This window comes from Nomia melanderi, chromosome 12 (genome assembly GCF_051020985.1).
Source record: "Nomia melanderi isolate GNS246 chromosome 12, iyNomMela1, whole genome shotgun sequence".
In the NCBI taxonomy this organism is placed as follows: domain Eukaryota; kingdom Metazoa; phylum Arthropoda; class Insecta; order Hymenoptera; family Halictidae; genus Nomia; species Nomia melanderi.
Genome location: NC_135010.1, coordinates 5,925,211 through 5,944,864, shown reverse-complemented (window position 1 = coordinate 5,944,864; position 19,654 = coordinate 5,925,211). Strand labels below are relative to the sequence as shown.

The 19,654-nt window shown below is 35.4% G+C and overlaps 3 protein-coding genes and 1 long non-coding RNA gene across 10 annotated transcripts in view; 1 reads left to right on the top strand and 3 right to left on the bottom strand.

Moving 5' to 3' along the window:
* The window catches only part of Asap (ArfGAP domain of ASAP), a 51,291-nt gene extending 42,661 nt beyond the window's left edge, over positions 1-8,630 (bottom strand). For 3 of the 5 annotated variants that reach the window (XM_031975110.2, XM_031975112.2, XM_031975111.2), the window contains exon 1: positions 7,890-8,630. In XM_031975110.2, the coding sequence (XP_031830970.1) occupies positions 7,890-8,015 (126 nt within the window). In that variant the 5' untranslated portion in view covers positions 8,016-8,630. Of the gene's footprint in view, positions 1-462; positions 765-7,889 lie in introns of those variants that run through there. The other 2 variants (XM_031975113.2, XM_031975115.2) reach the window with 2 other exon arrangements.
* Positions 8,631-8,993: 363 nt separating this feature from the next.
* On the bottom strand, positions 8,994-10,622 carry LOC116426317 (small ribosomal subunit protein eS19A). 3 transcript variants are annotated; one of them, XM_031975121.2, is made up of 3 exons: positions 10,475-10,622; positions 9,564-9,634; positions 8,994-9,423 (listed from the first exon to the last, which is right to left on the bottom strand). In XM_031975121.2, the coding sequence occupies exons 2-3, from the start codon at positions 9,632-9,634 to the stop codon at positions 9,030-9,032; spliced, it is 465 nt and encodes a 154-aa protein (XP_031830981.1). In that variant the 5' UTR covers positions 10,475-10,622; the 3' UTR covers positions 8,994-9,029. The 3 variants fall into 3 exon arrangements, with proteins under 3 accessions (XP_031830981.1, XP_031830979.1, XP_031830980.1); XM_031975119.2 differs by lacking the exon at positions 10,475-10,622 and adding an exon at positions 9,865-9,961; XM_031975120.2 differs by lacking the exon at positions 10,475-10,622 and adding an exon at positions 9,809-9,906.
* LOC116426316 (persulfide dioxygenase ETHE1, mitochondrial) lies at positions 10,263-18,978 on the top strand. The gene is made up of 6 exons (XM_031975118.2): positions 10,263-10,551; positions 11,387-11,531; positions 13,545-13,730; positions 15,476-15,564; positions 17,472-17,682; positions 18,815-18,978. Exons 1-6 carry the CDS (start codon positions 10,408-10,410, stop codon positions 18,877-18,879), a joined length of 840 nt encoding a protein of 279 aa, XP_031830978.1. The 5' UTR covers positions 10,263-10,407; the 3' UTR covers positions 18,880-18,978.
* LOC143175164 (uncharacterized) lies at positions 15,490-16,222 on the bottom strand. Its single transcript, XR_012999868.1, has 3 exons — positions 16,000-16,222; positions 15,666-15,913; positions 15,490-15,589 (listed from the first exon to the last, which is right to left on the bottom strand). It is a non-coding gene; the product is annotated as an uncharacterized LOC143175164 (long non-coding RNA).
* Positions 18,979-19,654: the final 676 nt, after the last annotated feature.

The following is a 19,654-nucleotide window of genomic DNA, read 5'->3' as shown; positions in this document are numbered from 1 at the left end:
ATAAAAGAATACCCTATAAATTTAATAATTTCATCGCACGTAATTGCACAAATAAGAACGAACAAACAACTAAGCAAACGAATAAACAAACTTAATTTGATTCTACGAACTAATAAATAGGGTGGCACTTTCAGGCAGTGCAAGGGAGAAGCGCGATCGCGCTGCTTGGCACTGAAACGGTTAAGGGTTGAACTAGAACTACCGAGCATTTAATACGATTGATATGCAATCCCTATGAAAATTGCAAGAATAGATTATTCTTGGTTCTTTCAGACATTCATTATAGTACTCAAGTGAAACTATTAATTTTCAAACTCATTTCGAATATTCAATACTTCCAATATATCAATAATTGCGGAACGAAACAACCAGTCATTTCGACCGGTAGATCCAGTGTTAAACAGAATTACAAGTTCCAGGTCATCGGGTAGCCCGGACTCGTCATGGAACGTCCAAAATTACCTTGTTCGAACGTTTTACTTTTCGCGTGTGAGCGAACGGTAGCAGCATTTCGATGATGCCGGAGGCGTGATAAAATGTTTCGGGCAGGGGCGAGGGGCTCCACCTCTCCAGCGGCGTTAAATCCCGCGTGACGGAACCAGCAACGAGGCACGAGGACCCGGTTTTCTCTCGAACGCGGACGCCGTGAGAAAAGGAGACGGAACGGCCCCGGTCATCTTCCGGCGGCCGACGCTAACGAGAATAGACTGCGGTCGCGCCACACCGAAAATAGCTGCGGAACGTAAATTTTCGTCGCAACGGTGTCGTAAGTCGCGCTGCTAAAGCGGGAAAGTGGGTGACTTACAAGCACTCAGGGTCAAGAGTAAACGAAGACGACTTACTGGGTTAGGAGAGTGTCCCGTACCCGGCAATCGGCGAATTAGTCCCCGAAGACCTGCACGACCGAACCTTTTTCTTTTCTGTTTTTTTTAACACTGAACACGTACCTGCACTTATTCGTATTGTAACCTGTATTGTTCTTTTTATTTGAGTTTATTTTAAGGTGGTCATATTAACCCTTTGCGCTCAGAAGTTTTTCACTAGAAATATTTTAAGATTTCAATATTTTTCAAATTGATGCATTATACGAAGTATAAGATTAAATTTCAAATTTTATAGTTTTACTGTATGAAATCAAGTGGTGAGTGAGAATCACCTCTCGAGTGCAAAGGGTTAACAATGAAGTCACTAGTGACCATCAACATTTGGATACATTACTTATTACTTAATAATACTTATTAAATAATGACTTATTGTATAATATGCTAGTTGTATGAATAATAATATAAGATTTATAAGAATACAGGACTTAAGAATAGACATATCTTAATTATATTAGATTCGGAGGATTAATTTGTCTGAAAAACTTAAGCACAAAAATTGAAAAACTGAATATTTGTATTTTAGTCTGTGCAACGTTGAATTAATTTGTTCAATAATTTTTGCAAAATATCTGTATATTTTGGATAATTGTGGAAGAAGGAAGATGAAACGTTTCAACCACTTGATACTCGATTTACATTTCAATGTTAAATCACAGTATAAACATTTCAACCGAATAGTTAATAGATCTATTCTCTTAATCGGAGATTGTTATTGATACAATTCACAAAATATAACTATAAAAGTTACTCATACGGTACTTTCCGATTATTCACTATAGTAGAGTTAGGTAGCAATTCATTCAGTACAAAAGCGGTTAGCCTACGCCTCTAATTAGGAAGAATGAAGCTTGAAACCCTTAATAAAGTTGGACAAGCCAGATAAATTACACTGTCACCTTTTAAACTCTTGGAAGACGATGCGTTGGAATATATTGAGCCATATTTTAGGAAACTTTATCCTATCCCAGACCATCTAATTAGGATAAGGTAGCAATTAAGCAATAGCATTTGGTTCAAAAGAAATACGTGTCTTTCAAAGAATACGTTCGTAAATATACATAGAACAATGCAAATACTGTGTTAGCCTTTAAATTGTGCATATATTGAATACTTCTTTTGTTTTAACAAATTAAAATATAATTCTTCTTTATTATCTATAGATTTATAGGCTTATTTACAGAATGATTCAATAATATTCATATAAATCATACGAACCTGTACAACGCCATAAATATATGTAAAAATATATCTAGAAAAATGAATGGGAATATCAATAAACGTAAACATCGATGTCTGTTCAGTAATGGAAAACGACCGCCTACCAAGAGTTAATTGTTCATTCTGCTAGGGTGATTCGACTCTTCTGGCCATGAGGAATTTTTCCCTTAGGCATTTCTCAGCTAAATGGATTACAAGAACCCATCAACGGTACTTGCCCGTATAATTAACCCTCCCGCGAGACCTCGTTTCAGTTATGCATTTAAAATATTGTCGAGGTAGGGAAAATCACGTATTAGTATCTACATACACCATTCAATTCTTTCGAGAAACGAGGATACGAATGAATTAAAAGAAATTAAACGGAAATTTATTAGTTTGAAGAAGAAACGCAAAAAATATAATATTGATACGATGAGATACTGTTTCCTCCGCGCTTACTAACAAATACTAAATTCCACAAAAACAAGCCTTCAACCATTTGCACTTGAAAGACGATTCTCAGCCGCCATTTGGTTTAATGAGCAACTCGAGTAACGGCTAAGGGGTAGCAATAACTGTTTTATCGACAGATAATATCCTTCTTATTTATTCTTTGACGATCGAGTCCATTGTCTATATGCATTTTATAATGCTGCATTACGCTTTCAATTATTGTCCCGCATTTTGTTTACGTTTTGTTTACGTTTAGTGGTTGTAAAAATAAAGCTGAATAATGAAACGTTCAGTATCTAGCACATAATTTTTTTGTTTGCTTAACGAAATCACAAAAAAATTACGATACAATATTTTCAACAATTATCAACATAAAAGACTGACTTCATTTTTTTAATATTGACGCTAGAATTCCGAGTAGTCGAATTAGTTTTTATTTTTTTTATGGACACAATAAAAGTGCGTGTATTCAGATTTCGATTCATGTTTATTTTAGTTTGCTTATTACTGTATCAATTCATTTAAAAATTTCTAAAAAAAAACACTTGTTTTTTTCAGAAATAATAAAAGAAATAATTGAATTATTTTAACTCATTTAATTACAATGTTAAACATTATGTCAAGAATTCTGTAGTACATAAATTTCATAGAAATGAATATAAACAGATTTGATATATATATTTTTTTAAATACTGTGGAATTTCTAATAATTTATTTACTTATACACTTCAGTAAGCAGTTACGTGCACTGATCTACGGAAGTATTTAAAATCAATATAGTCATATAGATAGTAAATATTTAAAATTGTTCTGTATGATGCTCAGAATACATGTGAGAATAATGTGTATCCATTTCAATGAAATATAATAACATGTCTGAGATGTCCATTGCTATTACAAATATATCGATTTTAAATACTTTTATAAACCAATATATCTATTTACATATTCAATGTTAATGAAGAACATTATAGCCGCGTAATCCATTCGTTCTGGAAGAAATTCGAATGTCCGGCATTAGAGTAAGTTCCCCTACATCTGCTCCGCAGGACGTACGACCGTTGCTTCAATTATTTAGGGGACACGCGAATCGTCCATTCCGCAAATTAATTTCTTAATTACTCTTTACGCGCGGGCAGCGTTATGTACTACAATGATTCACGTCGCGTGAAGCTCACGGATTGAGTGGCAGAAGCAATCGAGTCAGTACATATTTCATAATACATAGTTTTAACTCATCAGGAAGGTAATATTATTGTTTCGCGCGCTTTGTGATTATTGTTCGTGTGCAGAGACAGGAAATAATTCGTGTAGGTTATAAGCGATGAGCTTACGGAGTGAGAGGCAAGATATTACTGGAGAAAAATGTTTAAATCATCAATGGATATTCGTTCTTTGTTTTTTAATTCAAGAAGACGTTATTTTTTCAAAAGAATCAGACGATATATTGATCACAGAAGGAGTTTCGCTGAATTTTGTAACTCGATACGAGGCACGCGATTTCGGTGCGAACTCAATACGAATGATCGAATATCTCTGCGAATTGCGAGCCGAGCATATTTCATTTCGACGTATGCAGTATTGATTCATGGTATCATTTCCTGTCGCGTGATGATTTTTCTTCAGTACACTTTTTCTTTCGATGTTAATCCAGAATTAAATTATTACATCTTTTAAATTAAAATTAAAAATTCTTCAAATACGTTAAGCGCAAATGTTTATAGTTGAAAACTGAGACTATAATAAATATTACACTGTACAATATTTCAATTCAATTAATTATGTCTAGTAATTATGATGCATTTCCCATACCACTGTAAGTGAAAATTTACTTTGAAAATAACAAATTGGTAATAAACTAATTTTTTGCTTTGATCCATGTAGAATGAACAATTCATGACTTCTTTTTTTTCAGTTATTGGAAAGATAACGGATGCTTCTCTGAGAAATTACTAGAGAAATTGATTTAGTAATACAGAAACTACAGTGCAAATCAATTGAAGTCTCAATAGTTGCACCGTTTAGTTTCTACAGAGAAATCTCAAAAAGGCAGTTTGACTGCTTGGTAGTTCTAGTGTTAAATTAATCTAGAAATCTCCATCACGAGCCTCATTCGTCATTGTATGGCGAGGAGCTAATAAGAATGGAAATGTAAAATGTTACAATAAGGTACAGAAAAGAAAATCATCAAATGTCTTATAGAAAGGAGTCGTATTACGACAAGATCGTTTCGAGAAACGAATAGAAATCGCATCTCCGTGAGGCTGGCTGATAACCGGTGGGTCGGTGACGTGACGCATACGTAACGCCGACCGTTAACGCGGTAATATTAGTCCTACTATTCTTGTGCGTACCCTTTTTAAAGATACCGCCGCGTCACGTTAAAAAAAGAAAAGAAGACAGGAAGGGAAAAAAATAGAAAGAAAAAGTGAATCATCGAAGGAAAGTGGTCGTTTATTCGCAACGTACCGGTATGGAATATTCCGCACGCACAACGTTTCCTCGTTTGAAAATCCTGCGGGTCATTAAGGCGAGGCGAGGAGAAAACGAGCTGACCCGGAAGATGCTGGCGCATCAAAGCAGACGGAAGTGGCCGGGGCATATAATTCGCAAGAAAGCACCAAGTCGAACTGCACCGTAAAAGTGACTAGTGCCATTACAGGTGCACCGGTATCGACTGCCGGCCGAGGCAAAAGTAACACGCCGCGTGTTTTCTACATTTTCGCTCGGGCCGTAATGACGCCAAGTGCGCCGACCGGGAAAGCAATTTCCCCAAGTCGCGAAAATAAAGGCGAAACCGACATGCCTCTAACCTGACACGAGACGGCAATTTTTGCTGTTTATGAATTTGTCGAATCTTTCTTAAATCGTGCGATTTTGATCGCCTTGATGAGTTTTAACACTAGAACTACCGACCAGTAAAATTGATTATTCTGTGTTTTCTTATAAAACTTATAAAAATACATTTATTGAGTTTTCAATTCCCTTATATTCTAGGTTCTATTTATCTAAATCAATTTCTTGAATAATTTCTGAGAAAATCGTCTGTGCCTTTCCCATAATTGCGAAAGAAGAGACTCGAAATGGGTCATAGTTGACCTATCTGGTAGTTCTAGTATTAAATTTGAATAAAAAAGTCAGAATTTAAACAATAAATCGGGGATTGGATAAAAATTTATAAAGCAATTTGTTTTTTATTTGAATTACCGAATACTGGAAATAATTAAGTTCTCGAAATTGACGGTTACTTAGGAAATGTATAGGTAAAATTTGACGGATTTTATGAAATGCCTTTTATCACAGTGAACTTGGTTTTTACCCTACTTCAATGTCCTTTCAATGATAGATATTTTCAACGATATATTCATTACTATTTAAATTACAGGAATTTATACTATTTACATATTTTTCGTTTCGAAGGAAATTTCTTACAACTGAAAAAAATTCACATGTCATTCTACGGAAAACAAATCGGGGTGGCAACCCCTTCCGCTAGTTCTTTTAGAAGCTGTGCGGCAACGCACCATAAATCACTTGAAAATCCCTAGAGGGCATTAAACTGAAAAAATCTGTTGCATTATTAATGATCCTTTAGAAAGTGTATTGTAACAGCCATTTACACGGCCCACCCTGTATAGACTGAAAGCATCTATTAAGTCATCATGTTTAACACATGCAGTTAATTATTCACTAATTATTACAAGGCAACCCGTATGTTATAAAGATTTCAATTAGCCAGTTCTCTATCGGCTTTAAAAGTCGTAGCTAGAATTTTCCCGGTTCTTCTTTGTGTAAAGGAACTTTACTAATTCCACGCATAAATTCCACTTCCGAGCGCCGCCGCGGCACACTTTCCGCATAAAGTTCCCTATCTGTGCGCGCGTTACAAAATACGCCCACGATTCGATAATATGCAAAAGAGTAGTGTTGCAATGATAATGTTCACCTTATTGTTACTTATTGGTTATAATTTAACAGTGTCAAAATAAATCTCGACGAATTACATGACATGTATTTTGCATACATATACATATACACGTTTGGCGAGTATGAATATTCAACGACCCAATTTCAATCATTACAAGAAATACGTCGAGATTTATTGGACCACCAACGAGTTCTCTTTATCGCAAGAGAAAAGGGAGCAATAAAATACTCATTCGATAACTACGGTGATAGAAGGCAATCGAAGAGACATATAAATGTATAATCATTTATTATTGACAATCAAAATTCGATAAAAAGAACGTTATAAATCATTCTTGCCTCTAAAATCAATCATTATCGATAAACAAATAATTCGGTGGTTAGTTCAAACGGTTCGACAAATAGGTTATGTGTGCCAAATTCTGCGGATGCTTTTCCGGGATTCCATGGAAATCCTCGCGACCTCGGTTAACTTGGAAACGGGTCCAAAAGGAGAGCCGATATATTTCTGCGAGACGGCGCTGCCCGCGAGAGTTACGATCCCTGTTAAATTACGAAAGGCTCGCGCAATAACATTCTTCGTCGATAATTACGTCGGCGTATTACAGTTCGCAGTTACAAAAGATCCATTATCTGCATCTGCGTGAAAGAATAATTGCGCGATACGCTGCTCGTTTTCAAACCAAAGTCATTTCGCTCCTGTGACTCTCGGTCTCATTGTGTCTTCATTATCCTACTAATTAATCTGAATCTACAAATCCTTCGCGTGATGCGTAACGTTTCGTTGTAAGACGAGCACGTAACGCCTTGCGAAAATACAAGCATTGATCAGTCGGTCAGTCGGATGGCCGATTGGCCAAGAAACGCGTTAAACGTTTCACGGCTAACAATCTCGAGGCACTCAAACGCGGGGCAATTAAAAATTCCTCGTGATCACCCTATTTTCCCGTTGGCTAGCGCGCTCGAAACGCAACACCAAATGGTGTGTCCGCACTCATTCGCCAGGACTGAAAATCGTCGATTCGGCTACGCGTGTATTAACCTCATCGATACATGGAAACTGAGAGAGATGCAGGTCAGAGCCACCGTAGAAATTGCGTGCCCTATCGCACGGACAGTTGGGACAGGGTAAGATCAGTGATTCTGCAGGGTATATTACGTATGTAGGTGCATATATATATATATATATAGACGTATATGTATATCACGGTTGAAGATATATTGCACGCGAGACAGATATCCGTGGAGTAATTGTGAAACGCCCACGCACTGGAACACGCGCTCGACCACCGATCGGATCCTCGGTAAGGTTATACCAGTGACGAGGGTGCAAAGTGGGCAAGGGAAATGCTTGATGAATGAAGTTTCCCTCGAGAAGAGAATCTTAGGGGGGCATCTGAAGATATACGAGGGGAAAGAAATTACCTCCTCGAGGGATGTGATGGTCTGTCTGCATTGTGGCATTCGCGAGACGAAGGTGGACGTGGTAGGCGAGTTGTAATCCTCCCTCGTCTCTTCGACGAACTCGCTGACGGCGATTAGGCCCGGCATTTTTTCCCTCTTCCTGCCTATATTAGCCGAAATCGGTATGTCAGGAACACCGCGGATTGTTCACCGGTCTGGGCACTCAGTGCCGTCACACTCACTTCACTGTGACACCACTCACTTCACCGTTTCTCCCGTGCGCACCATAAATTCCGCGGGAGGACTGTCACCTTCTGTCTCCTCCCAATGCCGTTTCCCGTGACGCACGGTAAACGTCGTCCCGGTGCGACCAACGGATCCAGAGAGGAGTGGCGGGACGCAGGAAGGGGACACAAAGGCGAGAAGGAGAGGGAAGGGGGTTGCAAGGTGTGAAAGAGAGAGGATAAGAAGGAAACCTCGAGCCACACGGCCTGTCTTCTCTGCCAGCGAGAGACACTTGCGCGACACGATTATTTCCTTAACATTTTCGCCGCTCGGGGTTTCCCGCAGTGGCCGCGAGGAAACATATCTGGCACCTTTTCGCTCTTTGCGCGGCTCACGATGCATACACACTTTTACGCGCGTACGCGGCTGCGTCCCAGGACGAAACTTCTTTGCGCCTCTCGCCACTCAATCTAAAATCAGCCTGATCGGTGCCGAAACGTTTACGTCCACGGTCAAAGTTTTACTGAGGCGGCGCTGTATACGCCCATACCTTCACCATTGAGTTTACGGTTAAAGAGAAAGTCGTGTGAACTGTGGGAAGCGGATGTATCGCCATCTTACGGGAATTTACGGGTTACCTGTGACATTATCGTGGATTCCAAATTATTTTTATTTATTAATGTGAAAATGTCAAATGGAGCGTATTTAAGTACAATATGATGTAATCAATTTGTATGGAGTTTAATAAATATGGATACATTTGGACATGTATATTCTTAGTTTTAAAAATACCATTTAACCACTCATAAATTCTATTTTATAATTATTTTTGTGTACATTAGAGATTCTAAATATTCTATTCCTATACCAAACAAATAGGTATAAATAAAGCCAATCATGTATGAATTTTTCTTTTTTATTATGTAAACAAAGAAATTATAGAACAAGAGTCTCCTGCATTTTAAGTTGTTTTTTGCTTTTCGCTTTGACTTGTGCTGCAATGCGATCTAGATCCCTGCGACCTTGGCTAGTGAGTTTACGTCCACCAAGTGGAGCCTTCTCAATCAGCTTCAGTTGTTCTAAACTCTGAAGGGCTTTACGGGCTACACCGCCTGCAGATTTGCAGAAGTGGCTAGGGTGGGTACCGTTACGTTTGCGACCTCCAAAGATTTTAGTGACTGCTCTGGAACCAATTGGACTGCGGATGTAAATGTGACGTACTAATGCAGCGCATCTAATATAGTACCAATCTGGATCATATGGAGCCAGTTCCTTGAAACGAGCAGATTTTACAATGTCTACCCATTCTGGAACACGCATTTTGCCCGTCCTAAAATCCACGATGAAATAATAAATAACTTTTGTTACAATTGAAAACCAGAAGATTATTGATACTGAATATAGGCTTCCGGCTATGTCAACAGCAGATTTTTTTGAGGTTAAGTACAATAATTGAAAATTATTACTTACTTTTTCAAGAACGCGGCAAAAGCCTTAACGAACTTGTGTTGGTCGACGTCTTTGAGCGTTACGGAAGGCATCTGAAACAAGTATTCAAAATATAATTAATAAACACAAATGCTGTGTCTACGTGCCACACGTGTATTCCCGTAATAAGTATTTGGATATTCTGCCAAAGTGTGTTACGGATGTTATATGAAATGAGAACAAAGCATAGAACGCAATTTACTGTTTTGTACTACAGGCTATGTTACCTTTTTTATGCTAACAGAGTTAAGTTAGTTTACAGAAAACTGACAAAAGTACACACCTTCGCTCGAAAGCTAACCGGAAAGAGAACAGTCAAGATGGAGTAAAAAGTACAAATATAATAAGATGGCTGACTGGGAGGAAACGGTCATAAAGTTTGTATTCATGGAAAGGTATCTTAATGTTGTAATGGTTGCCTATTGGTGAATGCCTTTTATATTAAATAATCATAGTACTCAAAACGAATAGAATTAGAAGCCAAAGCATTCATATGATTATTACATACTTTACTAAGATATAACTAAAATATAACTTTATATAAATTTAAAAGTTAATTTAAACAGATTATCTCTTTCCGTATTTCATATAGATGGGCTATTACGTTTACAAGATATAACCAATCTACAATATCTAACGCGTAATACATTGTATTACGTATATCTTAAATGATAAGATATATGACATTTGCTTATACAGGTATGGTGCAATCAAAAGAGTGATCATTATCGTCGTGTCACTTGACTTAAATAACCAACAGTGTTACGGGTTGCAATCTGTCAGTACGCATTCACACTTTATAAAGCGTGCAAAGCACGTACGTATTATGAGTGTTAGTTTGTTTAAACATTTGTGCAAACTAAATATAAGAACATCGTTTAAATCCCACTCACTTATTCGGTGGAATTGTAAAATGGTTGCTGCATTAACGGAGGCGATTCCATTTTCAAAAGATTTTCTTTTTCGACAAGTAAGTCGGCATGCGCAAATGACATTCGCACGTCCATACCGATCGTATAGTTCGTAGTCGCACTTAGTGTGACATCTAACGGCACTACTTACAATAACGAATTAGATAATCAATATTTATCGTTCGATTCTTAATAACATTACAACACACATAGAAGATTTTAAATGGGTTATTTGTTTTCAAATAACTTTCTAACAATGTTACTTTTTTTAAAAAGAGGTATTAAGACATATATTTAAGTTCCGTTAACTTGTCAATAATTTAGTACTTGAAAAATTGTTTTTAATAAATTGAAACATGCATTGTACGGTTTTCAATATAAATACTTGTGAAACGCGGGAAATACGAATTATCGTTTACGAGTCTTAATAGGAAGGAAAATATTTCTGTTTCTATAAAATAAAAATTAATCGATCCATGGAATAATTACTTGCCAAAATTAAATGAAAATTAAGTACTTCTTGAAATTATATTACAACTTCATGTAGACGAAAAGTATGATAATAGCGATAATTATATTTAGAAGAGAATTTGCAAATTGCTTCAAGTTCGATAAACGACGAAGATGGTTACGCTTAATTACGCTAAAATTTCGTAATACCCCGTGAAGTTTCTAACAGTTACGAAAGTCTTCGTATAATTTTATAATTATGTTAATGATATTCCGTTTGGTTGTAATAAATGAAAACTATAAGGCTTAAGAACATTATTAATAGAAAAGTACAGTTCAAACATGCATTATCAGTAATGTTATCACTGATCGAATTTTTATTTCTCATTGCTCATATATTCCTAATCGAAACTTTGTTCATATATTCTTGATTAAAATTCTCAGCTATTCGACCCTGTGTCCAGCACTTACACTTATCTCCTGGCTGACATCAACGATAAGACGGCGATCTTAATTGATCCAGTCATTGAATGGGCAAACCGTGATAAAAATATTATTTGCGAACTAGGATTATGTTTGAAATATGCTGGTAAGTTGCAATTTATCGAAGCACAAATTTTTTTATGTTCACTATGATACAATAAAAATTATGGCTAGATATAAATTTCAAAAATTATATTCATCGTATAAGTACCATCTACGATAGAAAATTACTTTAAAATAGAATTATATTTATTATTAATAATTATATCTGTTGGACGTTAACGATATTAGGATCAAAGAACTAATTTCAATATTGCTTAGTTAATTAATGTCACCGCTATAATACGGTGCGGTATCATGTTAAGTTATTTTCGTTAGTCAGATAATTACGCCAGCTTTTGAATAATCATTTCGATAATTGTGCAGTACATGAACTTGAGTTGTATCGATTGCATTTATTAAATGAAATTGTCACGTTAAATTTGAATTGAGAGCATACTTCTATCAAATTTCGATTTGCTTTACTGGTTATTTAGTTAATTTTGTATAAGAACGAGTATTATATTATGCGTTATCCGACCAACGTATTTATATGTTTTAATGCATAAATAAACTGACTAATTTTGCCAATTTGATAATGTGATTAAGAGATCGTAACATCGAAACAAAAATCATGGCGATTTAATGGGCCGAATCGATACATGACTGGGTCAAAAATATTCTCGTCGGTTCAAACTTCTTAACTCGAGTAGGATGTCTATTGTACGGTTATGCAGCAATTAATGATTCGATACTCCTGTAAAGTACAAGTATTGTTAAGCGGGCGGAATGGTTAATTGTTGAAATTGGCACTTGAAGTCTTCCGCATGAATCAAGACACGAAAAGGATCTCCCGGAACCATTCAATTACGTTCAGTTGAATTTATTAGAACAGATCAAAGTGATATTGCAGTCATACACTCGTGCAGGATGATCGAAAATAAAAGTGTCGAACAATTATCGTAATGTATTAACAAAAAATCGTGCACTCGATAAGGCATTCACAAATTAACTCCGAGTGGGTGCAGACAATTTTTCGAGATGAAGTGTAAAGTTGCGTTTACCCATCTTCATTTTAAAATATGTATCCGTTCCGCTTCATGAAAACTGGTATCACGTTCGTTCAAATATTTATTTCGGTAATAACAAACAAATCTTGTCTTCTCAATTTGAAAATTTCATTCGTGTACAAGTGGAATATTTAATATTCAACAAACTAGTTCACTGAAAATGGTGTCCGAGTTGCATATATCTTCGGAATTTCAAATATCACGCGGAGGGACGAAAAAAATTTATCTCTAAGCGACAAAAAAAAAAAGAAAACTGTGTTGCATCCATTAGCGTAACTTAATATTGCGCTTCTCGTCAAAATGATGTTAACATCAAAGATAGATATTCTGAATATCGAAGACTGAAATAAGAATCTGAAATAAACTTTATCTCGATTGATCTGCGTTATAACTGAAGCACTGATATATATAAATCAAGTATACTTTTATATACTCCTTTTACTCCAAAATTACTTGATTCCCTTTTAAATACGTCTGTCAGCATATCAAAAATGTACCTCGTAACAAAGTTGAACCGAAATTTCCATGAAGTTCGCGTCTCTGGTTATCCCTTTCCAGTTTTTCATTCTAATATCCAATTCTTTTACGTTTCATAACCGAGCACTCTAAAGAAAAATGTGATCGCTGAAGCGGCATTATTTTCATTCAGAAATTTCGCGCATTTCAAACATTCCATCTTTGTTCGAACCACTGGGTATAATAGAAAAGCAAGTCGCTGGGAAGTTCAGCTGAAATTGCCGTGAAGTTCGCGTCCTCCTTATCTCCCTCCCGCGCGGGCTTCCACTGTAGCGACTTTTCAAAGTAAAAAGTAATTACTAAGATGGTGTTTCCCCGGTCGTTCGCGTTTCTAACCGTTGCAACTAATGAAGACATTTAGGAATATCTGACGACGAGTGCATCCCGATCTTTCAAAAATGTTCATTTACGAATGAATTTCTTGAACGGAAGCCGGATGTGTGGACTTCGATCGCCATGTTGGCCGATAGATAACGTGGAATCGCTTTTTCCAGTAAACACGCATATGCACGCTGATCATATCACCGGAACAGGAAAGTTAAAATCATTGTTACCTGGATGCCAATCAATGATATCGCGTACCAGCGGCGCCCAGGCCGATATACTTCTCAATCCGGATGACCAGATCAAATTCGGTAGACACTGCTTGCGAATCTTGCCTACGCCTGGTCACACTACAGGTCAGAACCCTTGTTTTTTAATCGTTTCATTAAAAAATACATTTTTCTCACAAAATTAACACTATGTTTACTGGAGATTATTTAGTGATCTTTTAACATTAGGTTTACGGGCATTTATTGTACATTTTAAAAGTAGACGACTAGAATGCATATTCGTGCAATTGTATCAATCGAAATTGTAGTGAACGTTTACCAAATAATGTTTATAAAATTCTAGTAAACCTAGTGTTAAAGATAAATGATTAACAGCTGAGGATTTTTTAATGAAGTTCTCAATGACCATAGCAATTATAATTGTGAATCGTTAAATCATCTCGTTTAACATAATACAATGATTTTTCTTAAGGCTATTACGCACAAGGAAATTCATGAAACTTATTTTCGATCTAGTACATTTATTGAGAAGCCTATTATTAGGGTTTTGGTTGATAAAATGTTAAAGTATTGGATCATTTCATAAATAGTGTAATCTTTGTATACTTCTTTAATTTTTAAAAATGAAAATAAACGAAATTTGTTTTAACTTAAATATATTCTCCTTTATTATTTATAAATGCAGTCGAGATATTATCTATTGTCATATTTAAATTGGAATTAAAAATGAAAGTGGAAATTATGGTTTTAAGTGGAATTATGGTCTTGAGGAGCTATAACACGTTCGCTGTTAGTTTAACACGTATATGTAACATTTCGATTTGTCGTGACAGAACACGGTCACGTATACGTGGTAATTATAGTCTTACAGTTTACGTGCCACTTGAAACCCATATACTTTAGTAGTTAGAAGTAAAAGGAATGTTGCAAATGTGCTTATTTCATATTAATACTTTTATTGTGTATTATGCAACATATCTATGTTTATCAGGAGGTAATCGAACAAAGTCTATTAAATTACTTAATATAATATATTAAAAACATATATAGTTAAATTGATTTTATAATCATTATAAGAAGAGTCAAAAAGCCGATTGAGGGAAAATGATTGAACTTAGAAAATAATTTTAAGTTAAAATTTAAAGGTTAAAGAAGCAAAAATGATATTAACTTCTCGATTAATAACCTTAATTTCTATAGACTTTGTTCTACGAACAGGAAATTCCTCTTAATCTAAATTTTCATGGAAGTTAAGAATTTAGTTAGGATATTGCTTATCTCTGGACACCTTTCAATATTTAATTAAAAAAGTGAATAATTGAAATGCCAGAGAATATTGCGAATTTATTCGAAATCAACGATGAACTATTTTCAAGCAAAATGGCGGTGGAGAGTAAATTATTTTTCTGATTCATCTAAAATTCATCAAACCGTTAAATCAGCTTAAATCTAGTCGAAATGAGTCGCATTGGACTGGACTTCCCTGTTTATCAGGTGAGGGGATATTAACATCGAGCTGGTCACGTAAAAGTACGTGTTTCGGAGGTCGTTCGTTGACTGCCGGTCACGTAGAAACTGAAATGACAAACGACGTGATCATATTGAATGTTTCGTCGTTTGAACATTCGTTTGAGAAACCGTGGAAATTAAAATGACTGAAGAACGACGCAATATTAAAAGTACCATTCAACGACAAAATTTCAATATTTATTATCTTCCCAATTCATATTATATTCCAGAGTTGAAATTTCCTTTAACAATTTCCTCCGTAATATAAAATGTTTCTATTGAAATGATTTTCGCAGTCTAGAAAAAAGTAAAAGAAAATTCCGTTGAACTTTTGCAATTAATTAACTCTCCTATTTTCGCAGGCTGCGTAACTTACGTTTGCGACGAGCAAGGAATCGCTTTTACAGGAGACACCCTTTTAATTCGTGGATGCGGGAGAACCGACTTCCAGGTTTGTACACGGACGACTAAGTATCCTAAAATACGAAATACATTTTTTTGCACGTTCGGACATTCCAATTTAACGCGTACACTGGTTGAAACGGCTCGTACCTTTTCACCAGTTAGAACAAAAAACAGCAAACTACTCCAATGATGCAAAGAGATCCACTTTCACTTCAACGTTTTTCGTAGAAATCTCCACGAAAAACTATAAATATACTAATTAACCGTGAAATATCTTTACTTGATATTCAATTTCGAAGCGTTTTATCGATTTTGTCAATTGTCGCACCTCTAACCTTCATTTTCTCGAAATGGTAAAAGTCGTCGATTTGCATGAAAAAACTGCAGAGTTTTATCTAAAAAAAAAAGAAGTCTATATTGCAAAAGTAAGAGTTAATAGGTAAAAGTTCATACTGCACTCGTGTAAAAGACTTTTTTATACGTTCTTTTTTCTTCTGTGACGAGAGATTTCGTTAAACCATTCGACGTTCTTTCTCTGGCAGTTTTTTATTCAATTGCGAAAAACGACGATTTTTTTTGCATGCGCGTGGGCCACCCTGGGTAGTTTAAAATACTTCTCCGCGCTCGTGTACCTACTCGAAACTTATAAATGTTAATGCATATAACATATACCGTGTCCGATTGACGTAATCAGCTGCGCGTCGAAACCCTCTGAAACACCCCGTTCCGCGCAGTTATTAATTTATTAACCTGCGATAGCGTCGAGCGTTCAATCTTCAAATCCGACGATAAGATTTTCCAGGGAAGCGCTGACGTAAAATTGTGTTGGCTCGATATTGCTCGCGGTTATTTGAACGGTGCCGGTGCGCATCACTTATTTAGCCGTTGCGGCTTTTAAAAGTGGCATCGATATAATGATTCTGAATACTTTTTTAGTTTGAAATTTTTATTATTTCGCCGCTCGGCTGATAACGTGGGGTCGGGTTACACGCGTTGTTCGAAAATATTCGATTAAATACATTTATAAGCCGGTGCCGTAGCAGACCGTTTCCGTCGTAGTTAATGAAAGTTTAATTTTTCGTTGAAACTGCGGGATTCCTGCGAAACGAATTACGGAGAAACGAATTTTTGTTAAAAATGAATGTCGGAGTAAATTAATGTTAACCTTCTACAGACCCGTATGACTTTGAGGTCACATTGCTTTCTTGTTGATTTATCTCATTTTGCATGGCAAAGTGGCGAAAATGAAGTAATTAATTAACGTGAACTTTTAAACGTTCAAGCATGAAAGTTCAACTTCATTGTAATTTCAACATTACAAGATATATTGTAATTTATAATTAATCTAATGTATTTGTGTAATTAATATAATTATTAAAACTATTGAATATATCGTTAGTTTGTATTTACAAGTTGATATTTTATACTGCAATCATTCCATACTACATACATGTTTTTATAATCACGAAAAAAAATTCGGCCTATAGAGGGTTAATTTAAGATTCATTTATGACGCAATGTCCGTTTTGAGGAAAATATGAAATAATAATATATTTCATTTGTAATGGTTGATATTCATTTTTTAACAGATTTTTACTTTTTCCAAGGTCTGCAGGAAATTGAATAATATAGTAACAAATATAAAATTACACATCATGTTTACAGAGAAAATGTGAATTCACATTTTCACAGAGTATTTCACAGAAATACAAATCAATGAGAAATTCATTACATTAATAGGCTATATTTATCTAGTAGAAAGTAAATAAAGATTTGATAAATCTTACCATTTGACAGAATATTACACGCATTCACAGTTTGTTATCAATGTAAGCCTGAAAATTCATTTGTTGTCAGCTTGCTATTTATTTGTGCTTTTAAATGCTATTTTTAAAATGATTCAACGTTGTATGTTTCCGTTTGATAACCGTGTTTTATAATTAAAAATTGCAGGGTGGCTCAGCAGAGACTTTGTACAATTCCGTGCACACGAAAATTTTTACGTTGCCTGAGAATTATAGGCTGTACCCGGCCCACGATTACAATGGCAGAACGGTGACCACGGTACTCGAGGAGAAGACCTTTAATCCGAGATTAACTAAAGCTCTGAATGAATTTGTTGACATAATGAACAACCTTAATCTCCCCTACCCGAAGATGATAGGTATGCTAATTTCCTTGAAGGTCTGATAATATTATCGCGCGAACTCCGATAAACCGCCGAAATCGTTTTTCACGTATCTCTATTAATAGATTGCGGATTTTTATGTATTTATGAGAAAATTGAAAGTGCAAAATTCTATAGAATTGGTATATCATATGTATATCTGGTTTTGATCTATAAATGCAATTATCTTGAGAACCGCCTAAAACAACTGTAACTATAATTCTTTTTGTAAATTTTATGTTTGACATCATACGTGATAAGATTTTATTAAAAACTGTGTTTTACAAAAGCAAGAGGGGTATTTATTAAATTGTAAATATCTCCAATTCAAGGCTTATTAAATAAGAAAAGTAAGAAGTAAATAAAATAAGTGGCTATTTGTTGCTAAGGGAAAAGTGGTAGATTTTTCTATTCGATTGGCTTAGTGTTAAAAAAAATGTCTCAAGCGCAATTGCTTTTCTTTTGACATGGCAGTAATTTAGCATACTTTGTCTGTCACTAGGTGCAGCAGATATGAAGGTTCTCTATTATGTTGTCATGTATAGTCGTGTATTTTTTTCTGCATCAATCGATGCAGTGGGACATTCTCTACAAAAAAGTGTTAACTTGTCTACGTCGGAAACCCGTCGACACAGAATACATTACATTTGAGACGATTTTTAAATAACGAATAGTTCCAGAGATAATTGCATTTATAGATTAAAGTGGTACACTTTTTTTAATTACCTGTTTGTAATTTATTAATTAGTTGTTAACTACTTATTCTTAATTTAATTAACTACTTATTTCTCCAATTACATTTCCAAAAATGTGAAGTACCATAAATATCCGAATTGAATTAAGTGGTTATTTTTGTAACTGCTTATTTCTTCAATTATATTTCTAAATATTTGAATTTCCACGAATATCCGCTTTCAATTAACTACTTATCATTAATTGCTTATTTTTCCAATTGCATTTCTAAATATTTGAATTTCCATAAATATCCACGTTTAATTAAGTACTTTTCAGTAACTACTTATTTCTTTAATTACATTTAAACAAATTTTAATTTCCATGAATATCCGTGATCTATTTATCAAAATACGAAATGCTTTGACTTAAACGAGAATCGTTTACACATTTCCAGATAAAGCAGTGCCGGCCAATAAAGTTTGCGGATTGTACGAGGTGGAGAAGAAACAGGAACTGTAATATCTTTACGCTGATCGACAACGACGTGTTAACCGATTTTTCGAAGTTGTACAAACGTAACATAATAAAATGACTCGATCCGTTCACGGATAAAAATAATACGGCTCACCGCCATTTTGCCCATGAGACGCATAACAGGGCGCAAAATACTGCACACTGTTACCATAATTAACACCCTCATCCTCTTTAATCTTTAAACGTCGCATTAACCGTACCGTACGTACTATTTCCGGAACCGAAATCTGACGTTACAGAATCCATTAGCGTAATCCGTTCATTCCCCCTAAATATTTGTCCCGCTTTCTAAATAACCCGCCTCGGAAACGTAAAAAGTTAATTAAAATTTTACCCCGAACAGTCTGTGCGCGGACCACGCGGGATTATTCAGGTTCCGCTAACAACTGCATTTATTCCTCTGACAATAAACATCGTTTTCGCATAGGGTTGCGTTATCTGCCGCGTGTTCGGCCCGAACATTGCTTGCAAATGTCTCACGATTATGCGTGAAAAAAACGCGGAAGGATTATTTTCGCTAAACTATGTAGTATTTTGCTTTGTTCAGTTTTGCTAGAGGAATCTAACATAGCAGATATGTAATGTATTGTTATTCATTATTTTTTACGAAAATTCGAACTTCGATTTTTTGAGAAATGCGAAGAAATTATTTTTGGTAAACTATTTTATGTATATTGTTCAGCTACAAGAAAAGGATACAATAGGTTAGGCGTGAAATGCATTATAGTTCAGTATTTCCCAGAAAAATTCTAATTGCAAT

What these genes read in the sequence shown, in the direction of transcription:
- LOC116426317 (XM_031975121.2), bottom strand. Translation starts at nt 9,634, where the DNA reads ATGCCTTCCGTAACGCTCAAAGACGTCGACCAACACAAGTTCGTTAAG. An exon ending in TTTGCCGCGTTCTTGAAAAA is followed by an intron (nt 9,424 to 9,563) that starts GTAAGTAATAAT and finishes CGTGGATTTTAG; the next exon opens with GACGGGCAAAATGCGTGTTC.
- LOC116426316 (XM_031975118.2), top strand. Translation starts at nt 10,408, where the DNA reads ATGAGTGTTAGTTTGTTTAAACATTTGTGCAAACTAAATATAAGAACA. An exon ending in ATTATGTTTGAAATATGCTG is followed by an intron (nt 11,532 to 13,544) that starts GTAAGTTGCAAT and finishes CGCTTTTTCCAG; the next exon opens with TAAACACGCATATGCACGCT. An exon ending in TACGCCTGGTCACACTACAG is followed by an intron (nt 13,731 to 15,475) that starts GTCAGAACCCTT and finishes CTATTTTCGCAG; the next exon opens with GCTGCGTAACTTACGTTTGC.